An 18,231-nucleotide genomic window follows, 5' to 3' on the forward strand; every position below is an offset into this window, starting at 1 on the left:
TATTTTCAAACCTATCAATTAATCTTTTCTCGATTACAAGAGGTCTGTTATTTTCAAACCTCTATTTTATTTCTGTCTTTTTCATTCACTCTTTAAGGTCTATTATTTTCAATTAGATCAATTTTTGTTGATTATGATTCATTCATTTTCTGTTAGACTTTTTTTCAAAACTATGTGAGTAAAAGGAGTTCTTATATTAAGCACCCGGTCTTCCATGTCAGTCAGAAGATCCACAATTCACATTTGGACACATATATTGTTATTCCACGTAAGAGCACCTCTAGTGGTGCATTTTGAGGACTAATCTGCAATTATTTGTGTGTATCTAACCATTAGTTGAGAGAAAAATGGTTGTATCCGAAAATGGTTGAGTGATTGAATTTGGATACTGATGAGTTTAGAAAAGAAAAAAAGGAAAGAAGAGAATTTGGCATTGGAAGGGAGAAGGACGCGCAAGAATTCATCAAATTAAAAGGTGATTTATTGTGCAATATGCAATAGACGCGTATGAAGAAAAAGTATCAAAGAAAAAACTAATTCTTATGGGTCCACACAAAATTTTGCAATGTCTCTTCCTTTTTTATTTCTTTTTTTATTTAACAAAAAGCTTTGCATTTTATCTTCTTTTTTTTCATTTCTTTTCAATATATATTTAAATATTTAATAATAATACAAAAGTTTGAATTTACATCAATACAATACAAAAAAAACGGTAATATATTTATTTTAACATTTATTTTTGTTTTGTACAAACGATAGTATCAAATTTGAAATCATATTTAATGGTAACATTAAAAATAAAAACTATATATAAGGTTTGAGTTAGAAATTTACATAAAAAAAAATCAATACTCTCACAATTTCGTATCAAAATGTATTTTTTTTATATTTATAATTTTTATTCTAACTGCCAAATTTAATTTTTCAAATGTATTTTTTTTATATTTATAATTTTTATTCTAACTGCCGAATTTAATTTTTCTAAATCAATTTAAAAGATCAAATAAATTATTAATATTTAATCAAATTAACATTCAATATTATTAAATAAACTAATATAAATATTAATAATATAAAAAATTGAATTAAAGTAAAAAATAATATGATATAATTGAAGAAAAAGTGTAATATAAAGAGTATTTTGTAATAGTAATATTTGATGATGTGAAGGGTGCATGAGTACCCAACCACTAAGGATGCTCTAATAATTAAAATAATAAAATCTCTTATAATATGTGGTAATCCATATTACACGTGTCAAAACATATATAAGAAGATACTTATAATAATTTACCAAGGAAAAATAAAAAAAAGAATTCATATTCGTTAATACAGTTTTGAACTTTGAACAAAAGAATTATTTCCAAGGATAACTTTGAACAAAAGAATTAATTCCAAGGATAAAATTGAACAATTCAGATGAACAATACTTGAGTTTAGTAGAGTATACCTTCATTCTGGAACCAATTTGATTGTGATTAGAAACTTTCTATTGTTCTTACAACTGATTAGAAACAATCAAATTATAATTTTATAATTGAGTTCGAAACAGCTAAATTGAACTCAATTATAAGTTTATACTTCAGGTTTTTGTATTTAAGCAACAATCTAATCAAATTATCTGTGTTTTCAAAAATTATAGGTTGTAAATCATGGAAATTATCTATATTTGTTGTTTCCTTAGGATATTCATCTTAACAAAACAGCTACAAATATCTTAAACAAACAGCTACAAATAGAAACCGAAGGTTCTGCATTCACTTTCCAGTACATGTCCAAACAGTTTAGGGAATTCAGCCCCTTTATGTTATTTAGGCATCACTTTACTTGCTTTAGGTCCAAACCAAACAAGTCATTGAAACAAGTTGAACGCTAGTAATCAGTATATGACGCCATTAAAATACTAACATCAAAGAACAAAATACTTTAAAAAAAAAGAGATGGATCAGAACATTGGCTTGATATCTCTATAGAGAAAAATCGCTCAGTATATTCAACTTCGATCATTTGGGGAAAAAATCATCACATCCATCGTCTCTTTCTATCAATAGATCAAATGCAAATAACCTTAAGAAAAACTCAATTTTTTTTTTAAAAAAAAATGTATCCAGTTCTGCATACTAGGGTGTAGAAAGTGAAACCTACTCCTAAAAAAAATAGCAGAAAAGGAAAGAGATATAGCATCACCTCATACTCGGCGTTCATTTAAGTTCAACGCTGGTAATCAGTATATGATGCCATTAAAACACTAACAAATAGATCAAATAACAAAATACTTTTAAAAGAAGATGGATCAGAACATTGGCTTGATATCTCTATAGAGAAAAATCGCTCAGTATATTCAGCTTCGATCATTTAGGGAAAAAATCATCACATCCATCTTCTTTCATTCAAAATATCACATAACAAAAAGTCTTTCAAATCAGCAGCAGATATTCATTTACTACTTCTCTATTGAACGGGACAACCTTTCAGATCTGCATGGACTTATTCCAGATTCTGCATCAGACTATCCAAACACAGAATTTCAACTGAAATCGATAAACAAAAAAACAGATTCAATCTGCAAATTAATCTCTCAAGGTTTATACACAAATCTCAATTTCTTAGACAATTAAAAATCGTAAATCAGTAGATCTGATCAAGAAGTCACCAGATCAGACTGTTCTAGTTTTACATACAAAACCCTAGAAGCAGGAGCGGCCTCTGAAAGAGATGAGTGAAATAATACAAATTCAGGCTAAGATATATTGCTTGTATAGCTATTTTTTAAATGTTAAAAGCTGATGATAACAAACATCAATTGAAACAGCTGGAAATAGGTAGTTTCAACTGAAATGGATTAAAATACCAACAAAAAACCCGTCTTTTTTAACTTCACATTTTTAAAATCAGCAGCAGATATTCATTTACTACTCTATTGCACGTGACAACCTTGCAGATCTGCTTGAACTTTTCCCGATTCTGCATCAGACTATCCAAAAACATAACAAAAAGTAAAACTTCAACTGAAATCAATAAACAAAAAACAGATAAAATCTGCAAATTAATTTTCTTTCAGATCTGCCTGAACTCTTTCCAGATTCTGCACTTTTTCCAGATTCTGCATCAGACTATCCAAAAACAGAGCGAAAAGTATAATTTCAACTGAAAACACAATCTAGTAAATCAGTAGATCTGATCATGAACTCATCAGATCAGACTATTCTAGTTTCATCAACAATTCCAAATTTCAAAACACAAATCAGAAAGCAGAACACAGGCTAAATCAAAAAATTTAAACGTCAATAATCAAAGAGCAGAGAAGCCTTACCATCCGCTATGTACAGATGAACGGAAAACGGAGAAAGAGGTGGAAATCATTAGAATAGGAAGCCTTGGAAAGAAAACCTAACCATACAAGCTTAATTTACTTCTTTCAAAGGCTTCCAATCTAGAAATTTCCTCCATCCGAACACTCTCCGTTTACCTTTTTATCTCAGTTTCCAGATCTGAATAGATGCGATAAGGGAAAGAGAGAAACGGAATGAAATCTCTGGTATGGGAGGTGTTGGTAAAAAAAAAAATTACGGATGAAAGAAAACCGGCGTTCATTTTCTTTACCAATCCTTCCACAACCGGAAACTTCATTCGGCCGCCGTCCTTCCCTTGTACATACTGAGTTATTGAGCGAGGAAGTAAATAGGGGATGACTGCATATATATATACGGAAAAATAAACCCTAATCTGACTATTAGAATAAACTTAACGGGCTCGTGCAAGTAAAGCCCAGTACGTAACTAAAGCCCAAATTTGGTCTGTTAACCATCTGTTTGGGTCTTAAAAATGCATACTTCTGTAAAAATATATAAGATCGAAAAAAATCAACATGTATAATTATATCACTAAATTTAATTGTTTTTTAAAAGAATGAAAGAATATTATTAGACATCAGAACAAAGGGCATCACTTATGAACGGGGTGGCACAGACCACCACTCCCCACATTCAGACCTAGAAACAGCCGCTCGTGCCAAAACATGGGCAGGCTGATTCGTTGAACGTCTTACATACACTACACTGCAGTGCATTATCTCTCCCATCAGAGATTTACAATCACTTATAATAGATCCTACCATAGAAACAGCAGACAATTCCTCATTAGCAGCTCTTACCAGCGTAAGGCAATCAGATTCGAGGACCGTATTTGACCAGTTGCGGCTTTTGACCCAGCTTAACACCTCCCGGAACGCTAAAGCTTCAGCGATCAATCCGTCTACCGGGCCGTGCATAAGTCCGCACCTACCAGCAACGAAGCTCCCCGAGTCATCCCTGGCGACCATCCCATACCCAATGCGTTGCGGTACCGAGGACGTAGCCGCATCGAAGTTGATTTTTATTAAATTTGGAGCATGCGTCAGCCACCTCATGTTACCCATCGGGGCAGCAATCGTCGCTGGTTGCGGGAGCATAACTTGGGCTTGTTTCCAGGTTGACAGGAACGCAGCGGCTTCATTTATACGATTTGCAGCAGGCATCTCCTTGTTATTCCAGACCCAATCATTTCGGCTCATCCAAACCGCCCAACAAGCCATTGCTGCATCTTCAACATACCTGATGTCCGGAGATTTCTGTATTGCTGCCCAGAAACTGCAGAAATCGGGGGCCAGACTACTGCGATCCCCAACAGGCGAATGGTGCCAGATTTCCTTTGCTTTGACACACCCGACAACCGCGTGATAGGTGTCTTCAGCCATATCGGGGCAACGGGGACACTTCACATCAATCTCCACACCTCTACCCCGCAACGCTACCAGCGTTGGCAGACACCCGGATAGTGCCCTCCAAAGCAAGTTTTTGACCTTAGGGGGGGTAGTCAAGTTCCATAGGCCGTTCCAGTCCCACCAACTAGATGACACCACATTCATAATCGGGTTGGCAGAGAGGTGGGAATAACCACTCTTAACACTGTAGGAGCCAAATTTTTCCAAACTCCAGTACCACGCATCCTGCGTCGTTACCAACGGAATCGGAACCTGCAAAATCAAACGCCTGTCCCTGTCAGAGAAGATGTCGATTAGTATATCCTCCTCCCATTGTCCAGTATCTACACTTCTGAGGCTTGATACTGTGGCTGTACTCAACTCCGCAACACAGTTCGAAGTAACATAAGGGTTTGGGTCCGGAAGCCAGGGAGAGTTCCAGATCCTCGTTTGTTCACCCGAGCCGATTAACCTTCGCGACCCAGAAAGGAGCAGTGGCCTTGCTGCTAGGATGCTTCGCCATACATAACTCGGGTTATTGCCGATGTTTGCTTCAAACAAATCACATTTTGGGAAATACCGAGCCTTATATACCCAGGCTACCAGTGAGTCAGGGCATTGCAGAAGGCGCCATCCTTGCTTCGCGAGCAACGCCGGATTGAATTTGTGCATCTTCCTGAACCCCATACCATCAAATTTCTTCGGAATGCATAATTTATCCCATGATTGCCAGTGCAGCCCCTTACGGCCCTGATTGCTCGTCCCCCACCAAAATGAATTCATCATTTTCTCCAGATCTGAACACAGAAGCTGAGGAAGTAAAAAGATACTCATTACATAGGTCGGTAGCGTTTGAAGCACAGATTTTAGCAATACCTCTTTCCCGGCTCTAGAGAGGAAGCGCGCTTTCCAACTGTGTAGCCTCTTGGAGAAGACCTCTTCGAGGTAAGAAAAAACCTGGGACTTGTTGCGCCCAATAATAGACGGGAGGCCAAGATACTTGTCCGGAACTGAAATCATGGAGACACCAAGAATGGATGACAGGGTATCCCTCCTTTCCGCTGAACAGTTCTTGCTAAAGGAGATAGAAGACTTGTTAAAGTTGATCTGTTGCCCTGAAGCTTTTTCATACTTTTGAAGCCCCTCTTTAATTGCTTCACACTCATCAGCTGTAGCCCTGAAAAACAGATAGCTATCATCCGCAAAAAACAAGTGGGATATCGGCGGAGCTTGTCGAGCAACCCGACACCCATGTATAATGCCCCTTGCTTCCAAGGAGGACAAATAGGCAGAGAGGCCTTCAACACAGAGTAAAAACAGGTACGGGGAAATAGGGTCCCCCTGACGTAGTCCCCTTTAAGGAACAATAGGCCCAATTTTGTGGTCCCCATGCATAATATGGTATCTAGCTTTTGTGACACATTGCATAACCAGCTCTATCCATTTCTCAGCAAATCCCAGCTTTCTCATAATACCTGCAAGAAACGGCCACTCCACTCTATCATAAGCCTTGGACATATCAAGCTTTAGCGACGTATAACCAATGGCCCCCTGGGTTTTCCTATGTAGCCAATGATTGACTTCAAAAGCCAACTAAATTTAATTCTTAATATGTCATTATAGCATAATTTATAAATTCTAGACTTTAATTCATAAATCATAAATCCTAGAAAATATATTTTAAACTTCTAATTTATAAATTCTAATCTTTAAAATATAATAAAAGTACTGATATATATATATATATATATATATATATATATATATATATATATATATATATATAAGAGGGATCAGGTGAGAACAAGAATGAAATGACGTCGTTTTGGTGGTGTAGGGACGCGGTGGTATTTTGGTAAATAACTTGCACCGTCTTTAATCAAGGTTAAATGAAAAATGGAGGAGGAGGGATTCAAACATGGGGCATAAGGGGAGTGGAGCACGCGCATAACTATCGTTGGGACACTTGCTTTAGTTCGTTCATTATACAATTCTTTATTTATATATTATTAAGTGCCTCTAATGCTAAAAAACTCAATACTATATTTTTTAAATAAAAATACATTTGCTTTAGTTTATTCATAATACAATTCTTTTATTTATATATTATTAAGTGTCTCTCATGCTAAAAAAATCTAATACTATATTTTTTAAAATAAAAATACACTTGCTTTAATTTGTTCATTATACAATTCTTTTATTTATATATTATTAAGCTATGAGTTGCAGCCCTTGGCAAGCTATGAGTTGCAGAATTCGCTGATCATTTAACAAAAGAAATAGAAACGTTAACTAATACTCTTAGTAAAGAAATGCAATCTCATATAATATCACACAAATAAGATAAATGAATTGCTGAATTGTTGATTGTCGGAACTACGGATAGGCAATCTGACATGACTTCCACGTTCTCCATTGCTTCGTCCTTCAACCATAAGAGGGCTTCCTTGATCGCGACGGCTTCTGCAATTATAGGTTCATAAAACCCCTCCAACGCTCCATGTGTCGCGTATACACAGCAGCTCTCAGAATTTTTGATAATAAACCCGAAAGAGTAGTATCCGTCCTCCGAGAAGACCTCTGCATCGACATTATAGGCCAGCTTTCCGGCTTCGGGGCGACGCCACGCTGCACTTGGCTGAGTAACTTGTGACTGATCTTGTGCTGTTAGCGGATCATGGACAGGCAGTCACCCATCTCTAACTTGTATGCCCGATTCAACCACTCTATCAGCCTCTTCATGTACACCCGTCCACACAGCTTTGTTCTTGTTCTGCCACTGTGACCACAACACGCATAGCATATTAGTTACCATGCCGATTTCGTTCCTGTCCACGAGGTTAATTAGCCATTCGACGCAGCACTCAACCAACTCCATTCTGTCATCCCCAAAGAACTTTCGCCACGTATTCTTAGCCATGACACATTCGATAAACGTGTGATGTTCAGTCATCAGGTAATTTGCAGATTGGACAGAAATTTGCAAGGTTGTTGTGTCTCCATTATAGATTTGTCATTGTAGGGAGACAACGGGCTAAAAGTCTCCAAAGGAAGTTCTTCAACTTCGGTGCTGCTTGTATCAACCAGATGGTCCTTCATTGTTGTCTTATTGATTCATACGTCATGGGAAGAAATACACATGGAGATTCTTCCTTTCCTAACTCGCTTTTCTGCAGTTACCCATTTCTTAAAAGTTTTCTCATTTTTATTTCTTTCAATGTACTAATTAGTATCATCTAAATTATTTTCAATAATATTTTAGCTATCAGTTCAATATGGTAGAAACCAAAGTAATTATGGTCTTGAAATTTTAGGACTTAAATAAGATCTTTCCACCATTTTAAAACAACACAACAAAGTATCTTCAAATTGTGTATATATATATATGTAATTTTGTTAATGAAAAGGTGTTTATATATATGATTCTCGTTAATTTTGTATGTTTTTTCTCTTCAGCTTCTAGATTGGAATTTCATTGTCTTATATGTTTTGGTTTGCTTACCAAACATCTAATTCTTTCTTATCTTTAATAGTATTATGGAATAATAGTTAATGGAGAAGTTTTTTTACTTTGCCAAGTATGCTAATCAGCTAGTAAATATGGAACCTTCAATTTTTAATATGAATATATATGTGGATCTTTATTTTACTAATACAAGTAAATATGGAACCTTCATAGTTTTATTTTAATTAAATGTTTATGAATACTAACTATATAAATGTTATTTAATTTCTAAAAATTAGTTCTGATCCTGAAGTTGCATCGTCTCTTTTATCAATATTTTAATTGGATATTTAAGGTTTTTTAATTGAAACAAATGCACTTTGGTAAGCATATTTTTTCCTTTTACTTTTTGCTAGTGTGTTGATTAATTTTATTGAAGTGAAAGCTAATTAATTTAACATTTGTTGATTCACTAATATGGTAAATTTTATATATTCAAGTTGATGTTTGGCTTTTACTGCCTTTGCTTTGGAAAATAAGGAATTTGTTGTGTTAAGAAGATTCAATTACAAATTGGGATGACGATTAGAGAGATTGTGGTCTGATCATATTTTGCTAATGAAGTGTTTTCTTTTTAGAATTAAAGGCTGTTTGTTTTTATTGATTTGTTATTTTGTAACTTTGATATTGTAAGCTTTTTTAGCCTTGTTGTCTATTGTAACTTTTAATGAATGTTGTTTATTTACTAAAAAAATATTATTTATTTCAAATTATGTAAGATAATAAAATTCTATATTTTATTATCTTGTAAATTAATTTTTTAGGACTTAAAATATTAGATATTTATCCGAATCACCGAAAAATTAAATAGGATTGGACCGGAACCGAATCTCCGAATCCCGAACTGGACTGGACTGAAATTTGGGACAATTCAATTCTGGAGATTTATTCTTTTAATCCAATCCTAGAGATTTCCTTTTATTAATCTCCGAATTTCAATCTAATACTGGAGATTCATAAATCCCCGACTTAGACTGAACTGTGCCCAACCCTAACTACATCTATGGAAAACTTTCCATATGTTGTTGATTCTAAGAAAGTTACCTTCAAACAAAAGCATGAGAGGACAAACAAAGGCGGAGGCAGCCCGACGCCTGGGGGGCTCAGCCCCCCCTGTGCTGGCGCTGCCATGGAGTAAATAGGCTAAGTTATAAATTAGCCCCCCGACCATGCTCTGCATTTCATCTCTCTGAGATGAAAAAACCCTACTACATCTCCTTCTCTGTGCAAAAGGAGATGTAGATCGAAATACATCCCAGCCCATTTGGGCTCGGCTATTTTTTTTATAAATTTGGTCCCAACCCAATATCACGTCGTTTTGGGAGGGACAAATTTGTAAAAAACATGGATTGGGGATTTCCCCAATCCCTGTGCGCAAAGTGGCTTTAAAGCCACTTTGCAATTAAATCAGCAGTAGAATAAACTGCTCCTCCCCAAATTTCTTTTTTCCACCCTTTTCTTTCAATTTATTCTATAACAGTACATTCTCCTCCACTTCCTTCTTCTAATTATTCTGGCCAGCCTCCACCACCATCATAGGTATGTAATTTCTTCCACGAAATTAGATATATTTCAATTTAGGGCTTTTACTTTATAATTTTTAATTTGTTGAATTAATTTAGTGATCTAAACTTGTTAATTTAGGCTACTTTACTTTAATTTAAGAGTTTTGATTTAGGAATTTTAATTTAGGGTTTTTAGTTTATGGAATTAATTTAGGTTCTTTAACTTAGGGGTTTTGATTTTAGGTTTTCAATTTAGGTTACTTTACTTTAATTTAGGGATTATTGATTTAGTATTTTTAATTTGTAGAATTAATTTAGATTCTTTAATTTAGTGATTTTGATTTGAGGATTTAATTTAGTGATTTTGATTTGTGACATATATTTTTTTTGTTTAATGTAGAACTATAAAAAAGATGGACAAATTTGTTATCAGATTAAAGAGAAATCCAAATGAATAATCCTCGGGTAGTAATGCGGTTGAGCAAGAAAGTGATAAAAGAGTTTGTGTTGAACCAGAAATTTCAGATGAACTTATTGGTGATCCGGGAAAACGCATACCAATTGATTTATATCCTATTAATTTGAGAGATTCAATGAGGAGACGATACTTGGCTAAAGGTCATTCTCAACCTATTGGTCACGACTTCCTGATGTCTAATGTTGGTAAAGGTAATAGAAGGAAGTTTCAATACAAATGGTTTGAGAAGTTTCCTTGGTTAGAATATAGTGTATCTAAAGATGTTGCATTTTGTTTACATTGTTATTTGTTTGCAAGTGGTAACAAATTTGGGGATAAATGCTTTTACACAAACTGGTTTTCAAAATTGGAAAAAAGGTTTATCAAGCTTTGTTCTGCATTAAGGAGATACTTATAGTTCACACCATTATGCTAAAAATGAGATTGATCAATATAAAAATCAAAGGGAGAATGTGGATCATATCTTAGTAGCAAAATGTTCAGTACTCGAGGCTGAATATCGCATTAGGTTAACTGCAGTTGTACATGTTATTCGATATGTTTTGGAGGCATGTATGACATTTCGGGGACATGATGAGTCGGATGCGTCAACATGACTAGGCAATTTTCTTTTACTAGTCAAATGGTACTGTATGCGAAATGAAGGTGTAATGAAGGTAGTGCAATCAAATGCTCCAGGTAACAATCAATTGACTTCTCATACAATTCAAAAGGAAATTATAGAAGATTGTGCTTTAAAGACAAAAAAAGTTATTCTCAATGAGATTGGGGATAAATTCTTTACTATTTTGATTGACAAGGCCCGAGACTGCTCAATTAAAGAGCAGATGGTTGTGGTTTTGAGATTTGTAAATGATGATGGAGAAGTGATTGAACGGTTTCTTGGATTAGTGCATGTTCGTGAGACACCTGCACAGTGTTTGAAAAAAGTGATTGATGCATTCTTTGCTTGAATAGATTATCAATTACGAGGGTTAGACTTCAAGGGTACGATGGAGCTTCTAATATGTGTGGTCAGTTTCATGGCCTAAAAGCACTCATTTTAAATGAAAACAAGCATGCACATTATGTTCACATTTGCTCACCAACTTCAATTAGTTGTTATTGCTGCTGCTGCTGCAAGGGCTTGCCGATCGATGAGTGACTTTTTTGATTATGTTCCTATTATTGTGACTATTGTTAGTGCTTCATGTAAAAGAAAGGATGCTCTTCTACAATTGCATCGTGAGAAAGTAGCACAACAAATAGAAAAAAATATCTACACGAAATGACAAAAATCAAGAAACAAATTTAACTCCCCAGGTGATACACGTTGGGGTTCTCACTGCAGAATGATAATTCGACTTTTTGACATGTGGGATTTGGTGATAGAAGTTCTGTCAGAGTATCAAATGATGGTAATGATCCTAAAAGTTGAGGTACTGATCATAGTTTGGTTACAAAAATGTGTGATTTTGAATTTGTGTTGCTTGGAAAGTTGATGGGATTTCTGTTGGGGCTTACAGATGGACTATCTCAATTCTTACAAGTTAAGAATCAAGACATAGTTAGTGCTATGCGGATGATTAAAATGGTGAAAAATGGTTTGCAAGCATTTAGGGAAGATGATTAGGCGAAGTTGTTAAAAGAAGTTAGAGAGAGAAAAATTAATAAAGAGAAGAGAGAGAAAGTAGAAGAAAAATAAGAATTTAAAGAGAAATAGAGAAGATAATGTAATTGATTTTTATTTTTTATTTTGGGGTTTGTTTGTGATAATTAAATAATAAGGTGGTTAATTTATAAAATAAATAAATATAAAAATAAAATTAAGTTTTCCCTTTAACTTTTGACTTTTTAAACACCATTTGTTAATTTGGCATGTGTTTGCTAACGGAATTAACTTTAAGGTACCGTTTTGTAAATTTTTAAACCACAAGGATGCCGATCGAAAACAAGTGTAACCACAAGATTTATTTTTGTACTTTTCCATATATAGGGAAGAAACTATATTAGTAGGTTGGAAATAGAAAAATAGAGAATTAGGGATAGAGAAAGCAAAAATAGAGAATTTATCTCGGAGATTCTCTAAGTATTTAATAAATTATTTTATGAGATAAACAATTAATAATTATATATTAATCAAATGTATAGAATTTAAAATAAGCGAATCCAAAAAAAATAGAATTGAAAATATTTTTTTATAATATTACGTTATTTATAAATTAAGTTTATTTATATATAATATATGATTTATTAATTCTAATATACTTTCCCTTATAATACGTGTTCAGTTTGGGCATCATTGTCATATCAAATAAAGCTATAAAAGAGCAAATCTAGTGGACAAACTTTATATGTGTTTTAACAAAGAAATGAGTAGATAACAATTAGAAGGTTTACTTACAAAGTTGTTATGTTAACAAAATTGTGTGTGTACTTACATCAGTTGAGAAAAAAAAGCAATAAAAAGAGAACTCATGTGTGTGAACACACGTAGTCTCTTTAATTGGCCTAATCGGACGTGGTGTGTAATAAAGGTAAGATATCATTCTTATCTTTTAATAAAATAATGGTGTGATGTATAAGAAAATTATGGCTTTCTAAATCTTTCTCTCTTTTCAAAATACTTTTTTAATTTGGTTGGTCATATCATATCTTAAATAATGATTATAGTTTCTGGTCTCCTTGAAAAAAAAGAACCATGTCACGACCATCAAGAGTATAATATGCCTTCGTTTCAGTGTGAATTGTAGGAGCTCATAGTCACTGGTATGTGTCTGTCTCTCAAATTTGTATATATATGCCTTTTGTTTTTAGAGGCAATAAACAGTAAAGTAAATATAAATTTCTTGAAAGGTTTTGCACGAGAAATGTAGAATTCATATCAACTTCAGAAGAAAATTACATGTCGTGTGTCCCTTATTGTAATGAGATTGGTAGCATGGTGCATTTTATGATGTGTACTCATCTTTATCCGACTCAAGTTGTTAGCGTGGTAAGTCGGTATCTATATGTCGTGTTTTGAAAAATATCACTAGAAAGAGATGAAGTTGATATCAGGTACATGCAAGGATAAGAAGAGATCATTGACAAGTTTTATCTTTATAGTATAGGCCAATTGGTTGCTAAAATAATCTTTAAAATTCTAACTGAAACAACCTTTTGCATATATTTTGTTTCCATAAGACGAGTAGAAATCAATTATTTTGTTCTCTCAAAAAATATACTATTTTGTTAGAGGGTGATGAGGCATTTCAGAAAACTCATATATATTCACAATAAAAGAGATTAATGAAGCTACATTTACAAACAAAACTTTTTTACATTGCTCCTTTCTCTCTTTCTTTTTCTTTCTTTCTGTGGCTAATTTGTCCCAAAATGAAATTTTTGTAATATAGTGTTCCAATTTGGCATATTTTGACAAATTAGTATCAAATAACACATGTAATAAGGGTATCTGATTAGATGGCCTTCAACCTATCCAACCTGTACAAAGTCTGCAAAAATGAAATGAAGAAAATATGAAAACACCAGAAATTCGATTATACTCAAGTTTATGTTTCCGTTTTTTATTCTTACGATAGAAATTCTGGAAATAGAAAGAGAGATTGGGTTACCAGAATAGAGTGAATCTCTTGTAAAAGAGGCAGTAAAAGTTCAACCAGAGTTCCCATATCCGCAATAAATTTGTCATTCTCTTCATCTTTAGGCTTAAGGAGAGTAACGAAGGTTTTTCTATCAGGAATTAATTTCAAACCAACCTACAAAAATCAACATGCATCTCTTAGCTACTTCTTTTTTCTTTTATATAAAATATAGTAAAAGTAGTAATGAAATACTCTAAAAGCAGCAGAAGAAATCCATCCATGCCATGACTTCAAACTGATATTATAAGAATCTTCCACAATTTGCTCCATTTTCCGATCAGGATCTTTCACTAATCTTTCTAATAAAGCAACGGTGAAGTCCAACGACCTGCGAATATACCATAATACTATCACTATGTGTTGAGAAAAGGACAGAATAGTGGTGTAATAACCAATAAGGTTAGGCAATTAAATAGGGCTAAGATAATGTTACCTGGTGAGCCAAACAAGGGCTTTACTAGAGCTATTCCCCTTTCTTTCAATACCTTGATCTACCTCTTTTTTCACTATCTCAACAATGTTTGAATACATTAAAGGATCACTATCACATTGCTTCTGTAACCTCTGTTCACAGCAAACAATCTAATATTACTAACAAAATCACACAAATGACTTTATATACTCTTACAAAACAATTAAGATCAAAAGGGTATTTCTGTCATCATTTTATTCAAACTCTTTATTCAAACTCAATAATGTAAAACTATAATTCTTAATATTTATACCTCAACATTTTGATTGATGTCTTGTCTTAAAACAGTCATGGTAGGGCCAATCTTATCTTCATAAAAACAAACATAAAACCCCGAAATTCAAGTTCATATATCCTGAATAAAAAAAATAAGAATATATATATAAAAAAATAAGAATATATATAAAAAGATGAACTGACCAAGAACTTGAATGACCAAATTGCAGATATATAAAAATTGCCTTGTGGGTATATAATGAGCTTCATCAACACAATTCTTTTTCAATTGGATCATCAAAGAGACTTCTTCAATTGCTGATTTTATCTCTGAACTTCTATCTATTTCCCTTGTTCTCTTCATCTCCAACCTTACTCCTTTCTCACTCTGTGATATATATTTACCAAAAATTAGAGATCTAGAAGAGATACTGAAAGAAGAAATGATATAATTTATCCAATAAACTTGCAGGTCAAGTGCATATATACTAAAATTTTCTAAACTAATTGCAGTTTAAGTTTACAATTTCAAATTTTAATATTACATCAGATAATTATTATATTTGTTCCATGTAAGACATATTGATGGGGACATTAAATTTGACCTTCTTGAAGTTATCTTAATTTTAATTGTTAAATAAAGATGGAATATTCATACTGCATCTATGTTTACATCTGATTGATCTTAACCATTCATTTCTCATTTAATGTTTACATCTGATTGATCTCAACCATTCATTTCTCATTATCAAGCTCTTCTGGTTTATTCCAACTGTGTATAAATGACACTGTGGGTCCTTGATTACAACAATGATTATGTAACTTTTATTTTCTTCCGGATAGGAATATTTTACATCATGTTGAAGATGCTGATATAATTAGTTTGAAGTGTTTGGTTTCATATATAAATATGTAATTTAATCAAACTCATTTGCTTATTATAAGTAAAATAGTAGGAAGGGATACTTAATATCCTAAGAGGTATTTTCCTACATGTCACCAGTAATAATGATCTTATACTCATCTCATATCCATTTTACCCACGAAAATACTACCTGTTGTCATCTCTGATTCCAGGTAACAACTATAAAACAAGTGATTTGTATAAACCAAAAAAAATAACTTAGGCATAAAGCCCAATTCAGCCCTTGAACTATATACCCAAAATATTTTAGGTCTCCTTCCAAACTCAGCAAATCAATCCCTAAATTTACCAAAACCATCAATTGAACACCTATCGATAGAATTGAGCTAAACGGTGGATCTTCTTCCATTAAATGGGACACATGATGCAAATGTAAGGAAGAGGTAGTACTATGGCTTTTTGCTTGACGCCGATCAATTTTTCTTTTAGATAATTTCATTACCCACTTAGCTTTTTTTTTTTTGATAGTCACTTAGCTAATTATTATCTCTTTATTTACCCCTTATCCTGAATGACATTTGTTCAAGTTTCTCAAAGATAGGAATTCAGAAACTTCATGAACGGAAAATTTTGTTGGACTGGTTTTTCTTGCCGTCACTAGAGTATTCAATACCAGAGAAGGGGAACATAACCCATAAGCCACTCTGTTCAATTTAATAAAAGAAAACCTGTTCGTTTAACTCCATTCTGTAAACCAGTGTACAATTGGTGATTTTAGTAAAATATACAGACTGAATTTGCTGATTTTAAGAGAATGAGGGCAAAATTGATTTTGGATGCATAGTTCAAAGGCTGAATTGGGCATTATACCAATAATTTATTAGTTCCTTCTTTTTACCTACAAAATTGTTTGGATTAAGTATATGAAAGTAACTGTAATTAGCTAATCTTCATTGTTCATTTTAAATTATATTTATAATTGAATAATATAATAACTGAAAGTAGGTGACCTAAATTTCAACTATTTTAACTAACTTTCTGATGCATGCTTAAATCTTTTTCTTTCAAAATTAACTTTTATCATTTAGTTTTTTATAAAAATGAAAGAAAATTAAATTATCTTACTTTAATTACACCCATCCGAACAAATCCTAAAAATCCATTTGATCCTTTCATTTTGAGAAATACATTACAAAATCTCTTTTGTAACATATTCTAGGATTCAGAACAACTATAATACAATATAACTTTGTACTCTGTTATTTTCTGACCATGACAAATGATAAACCTTATAACATGTTTTTCAAGAAAAAGCAAACAGTTTTACATCAAAATATGACTAATAGATAAGTTTTTACTAGCTATTCGTTTGTTTCACTGATAGATTTTAGTTCTTTAAAAAATACCACAAAAAGTTTCCCCATCCGAAATAAGCAAGAGAGATTCATTTCACTCTACTCCACTATTCTCACAATCAAAGACGTACCAATTCTCCAGATCTGACGAGAAGATTTCAAGGTTCAGAAAAAACTATTCAAAAACTCCCAGATGTATTTTCTCTCCGCTTATACGCAAATCTCAACTTCTTTTTAGACTTTGGATAATAAACCATCGGAGATCCGTAGATCTGATCGAGACCAAACCAGATCATACCGATCTAGTTCATCGATGATTCCAAAATGAAAAACGAATCAGAAATCCCTAAAATAAACAAGGTAATCACATCAAAAATCAACGAGAAAACAAACCTTACTATGATTAAGAGATCAGATCCAGGACTAACCAAATCACACTGATCTAGTTTCATCTATAATTCAAAAAGGACAAAAAAACCAGAAATGCCTAAAACATACAAGACAGTCACATCAACAACCAAAGAGAGAACAACCCTTGCTCTTCTCAGTAGATCTGATCGAGAACTCATCAGATCACACTGATCTAGTTTCATCTATCATTCCAAAATGACAAAAAAGAAGTCCGAAAAACCTAGTTCAATCAGAACCTCTAAAATGAACAACGCAAACACATAAACAATCAAAGCGAAACCAAACCTCACTCGTTCTCTGTGCAGATGAAGTGTAAACGGACACAAAGGTGGAAATCATTAGAACTGAGAGTCCTGGAAATAAATCGGTAACCATAAAAGCTTCATATACTTCTTTCCGAAGACGCTCATCCTAAAAATTTCCTCCATTCGAATACTCTCCATTTGCCTCTTTATCTCAGTTTCCTGATCTGATAAGGTGCGAGAAGGGAAAGAGCGAAACGGAATGAAATCACTGGAATGGGCGGTGTTGGTAAGAAAACCGGTGTTCATTTTCTTCACCAACCCGTCCATTACCGGAAACTTCATTCGGCCGCCGTCCTTCCCTTGTCCACACAGATTTGAGCCGTTGGAGAAAAATGCGGATAAGTGTATATTTATAGACACAGATAAACCCTAATCTGGTTATTAGAATAAACCCTACGGGCTTTTGCAAGTGAAGCCCAATACAAAAATAAGGCTCCTTTTAGTAAATGGCCCAAAGCTGCACATCAACACAATGGTAACAAATTTGATCACTTAATTTTTAGAAATTTAAAGAAATTCACATTTGAAAATTTACGATTATATCAAATAAAAATTTAAATTATATCAAATTACATATGTTATTATTTTTAATATATTTTAAGAATTAAGTTTTATAAATTAGAAATTTAGAATATATTTTTTAGGATTTAAAATTTATGAATTGAATTATAGAATTTTTAATAAAAATATAAAATCATATTTTATTTGTGATATATAAAAAAAATGATATATTTAAATTAATGTTCATAATA

At 33.2% G+C, this 18,231-nt stretch overlaps 1 protein-coding gene, 1 long non-coding RNA gene and 2 other non-coding genes across 5 annotated transcripts; all 4 read right to left on the minus strand.

Annotated features, from left to right (window-relative positions):
- Window positions 1–1,730: 1,730 nt before the first annotated feature.
- LOC136200653 (uncharacterized) lies at window positions 1,731–3,676 on the minus strand. The gene is made up of 2 exons (XR_010673429.1): window positions 3,314–3,676; window positions 1,731–2,974 (listed from the first exon to the last, which is right to left on the minus strand). It is a non-coding gene; the product is annotated as an uncharacterized lncRNA (long non-coding RNA).
- Window positions 1,941–2,032, minus strand: LOC136201789 (small nucleolar RNA Z103). Its single transcript, XR_010674128.1, has one exon. It is a non-coding gene; the product is annotated as a small nucleolar RNA Z103 (small nucleolar RNA).
- LOC136201790 (small nucleolar RNA Z103) lies at window positions 2,289–2,380 on the minus strand. Its single transcript, XR_010674129.1, has one exon. It is a non-coding gene; the product is annotated as a small nucleolar RNA Z103 (small nucleolar RNA).
- Window positions 3,677–13,486: 9,810 nt separating the features above from the next.
- LOC136201112 (glycolipid transfer protein 3-like) lies at window positions 13,487–17,802 on the minus strand. Of its 2 annotated transcripts, XM_065991692.1 has the most exons (7): window positions 17,460–17,802; window positions 14,748–14,931; window positions 14,581–14,636; window positions 14,289–14,419; window positions 14,048–14,183; window positions 13,826–13,969; window positions 13,505–13,705 (listed from the first exon to the last, which is right to left on the minus strand). In XM_065991692.1, exons 1-7 carry the CDS (start codon window positions 17,547–17,549, stop codon window positions 13,670–13,672), a joined length of 777 nt encoding a protein of 258 aa, XP_065847764.1. In that variant the 5' UTR covers window positions 17,550–17,802; the 3' UTR covers window positions 13,505–13,669. The 2 variants fall into 2 exon arrangements, with proteins under 2 accessions (XP_065847763.1, XP_065847764.1); XM_065991691.1 differs by having other exon boundaries at window positions 13,487–13,969.
- Window positions 17,803–18,231: the final 429 nt, after the last annotated feature.

The sequence above is a fragment of the Euphorbia lathyris genome, chromosome 7, assembly GCF_963576675.1.
Source record: "Euphorbia lathyris chromosome 7, ddEupLath1.1, whole genome shotgun sequence".
NCBI classification, from domain to species: domain Eukaryota; kingdom Viridiplantae; phylum Streptophyta; class Magnoliopsida; order Malpighiales; family Euphorbiaceae; genus Euphorbia; species Euphorbia lathyris.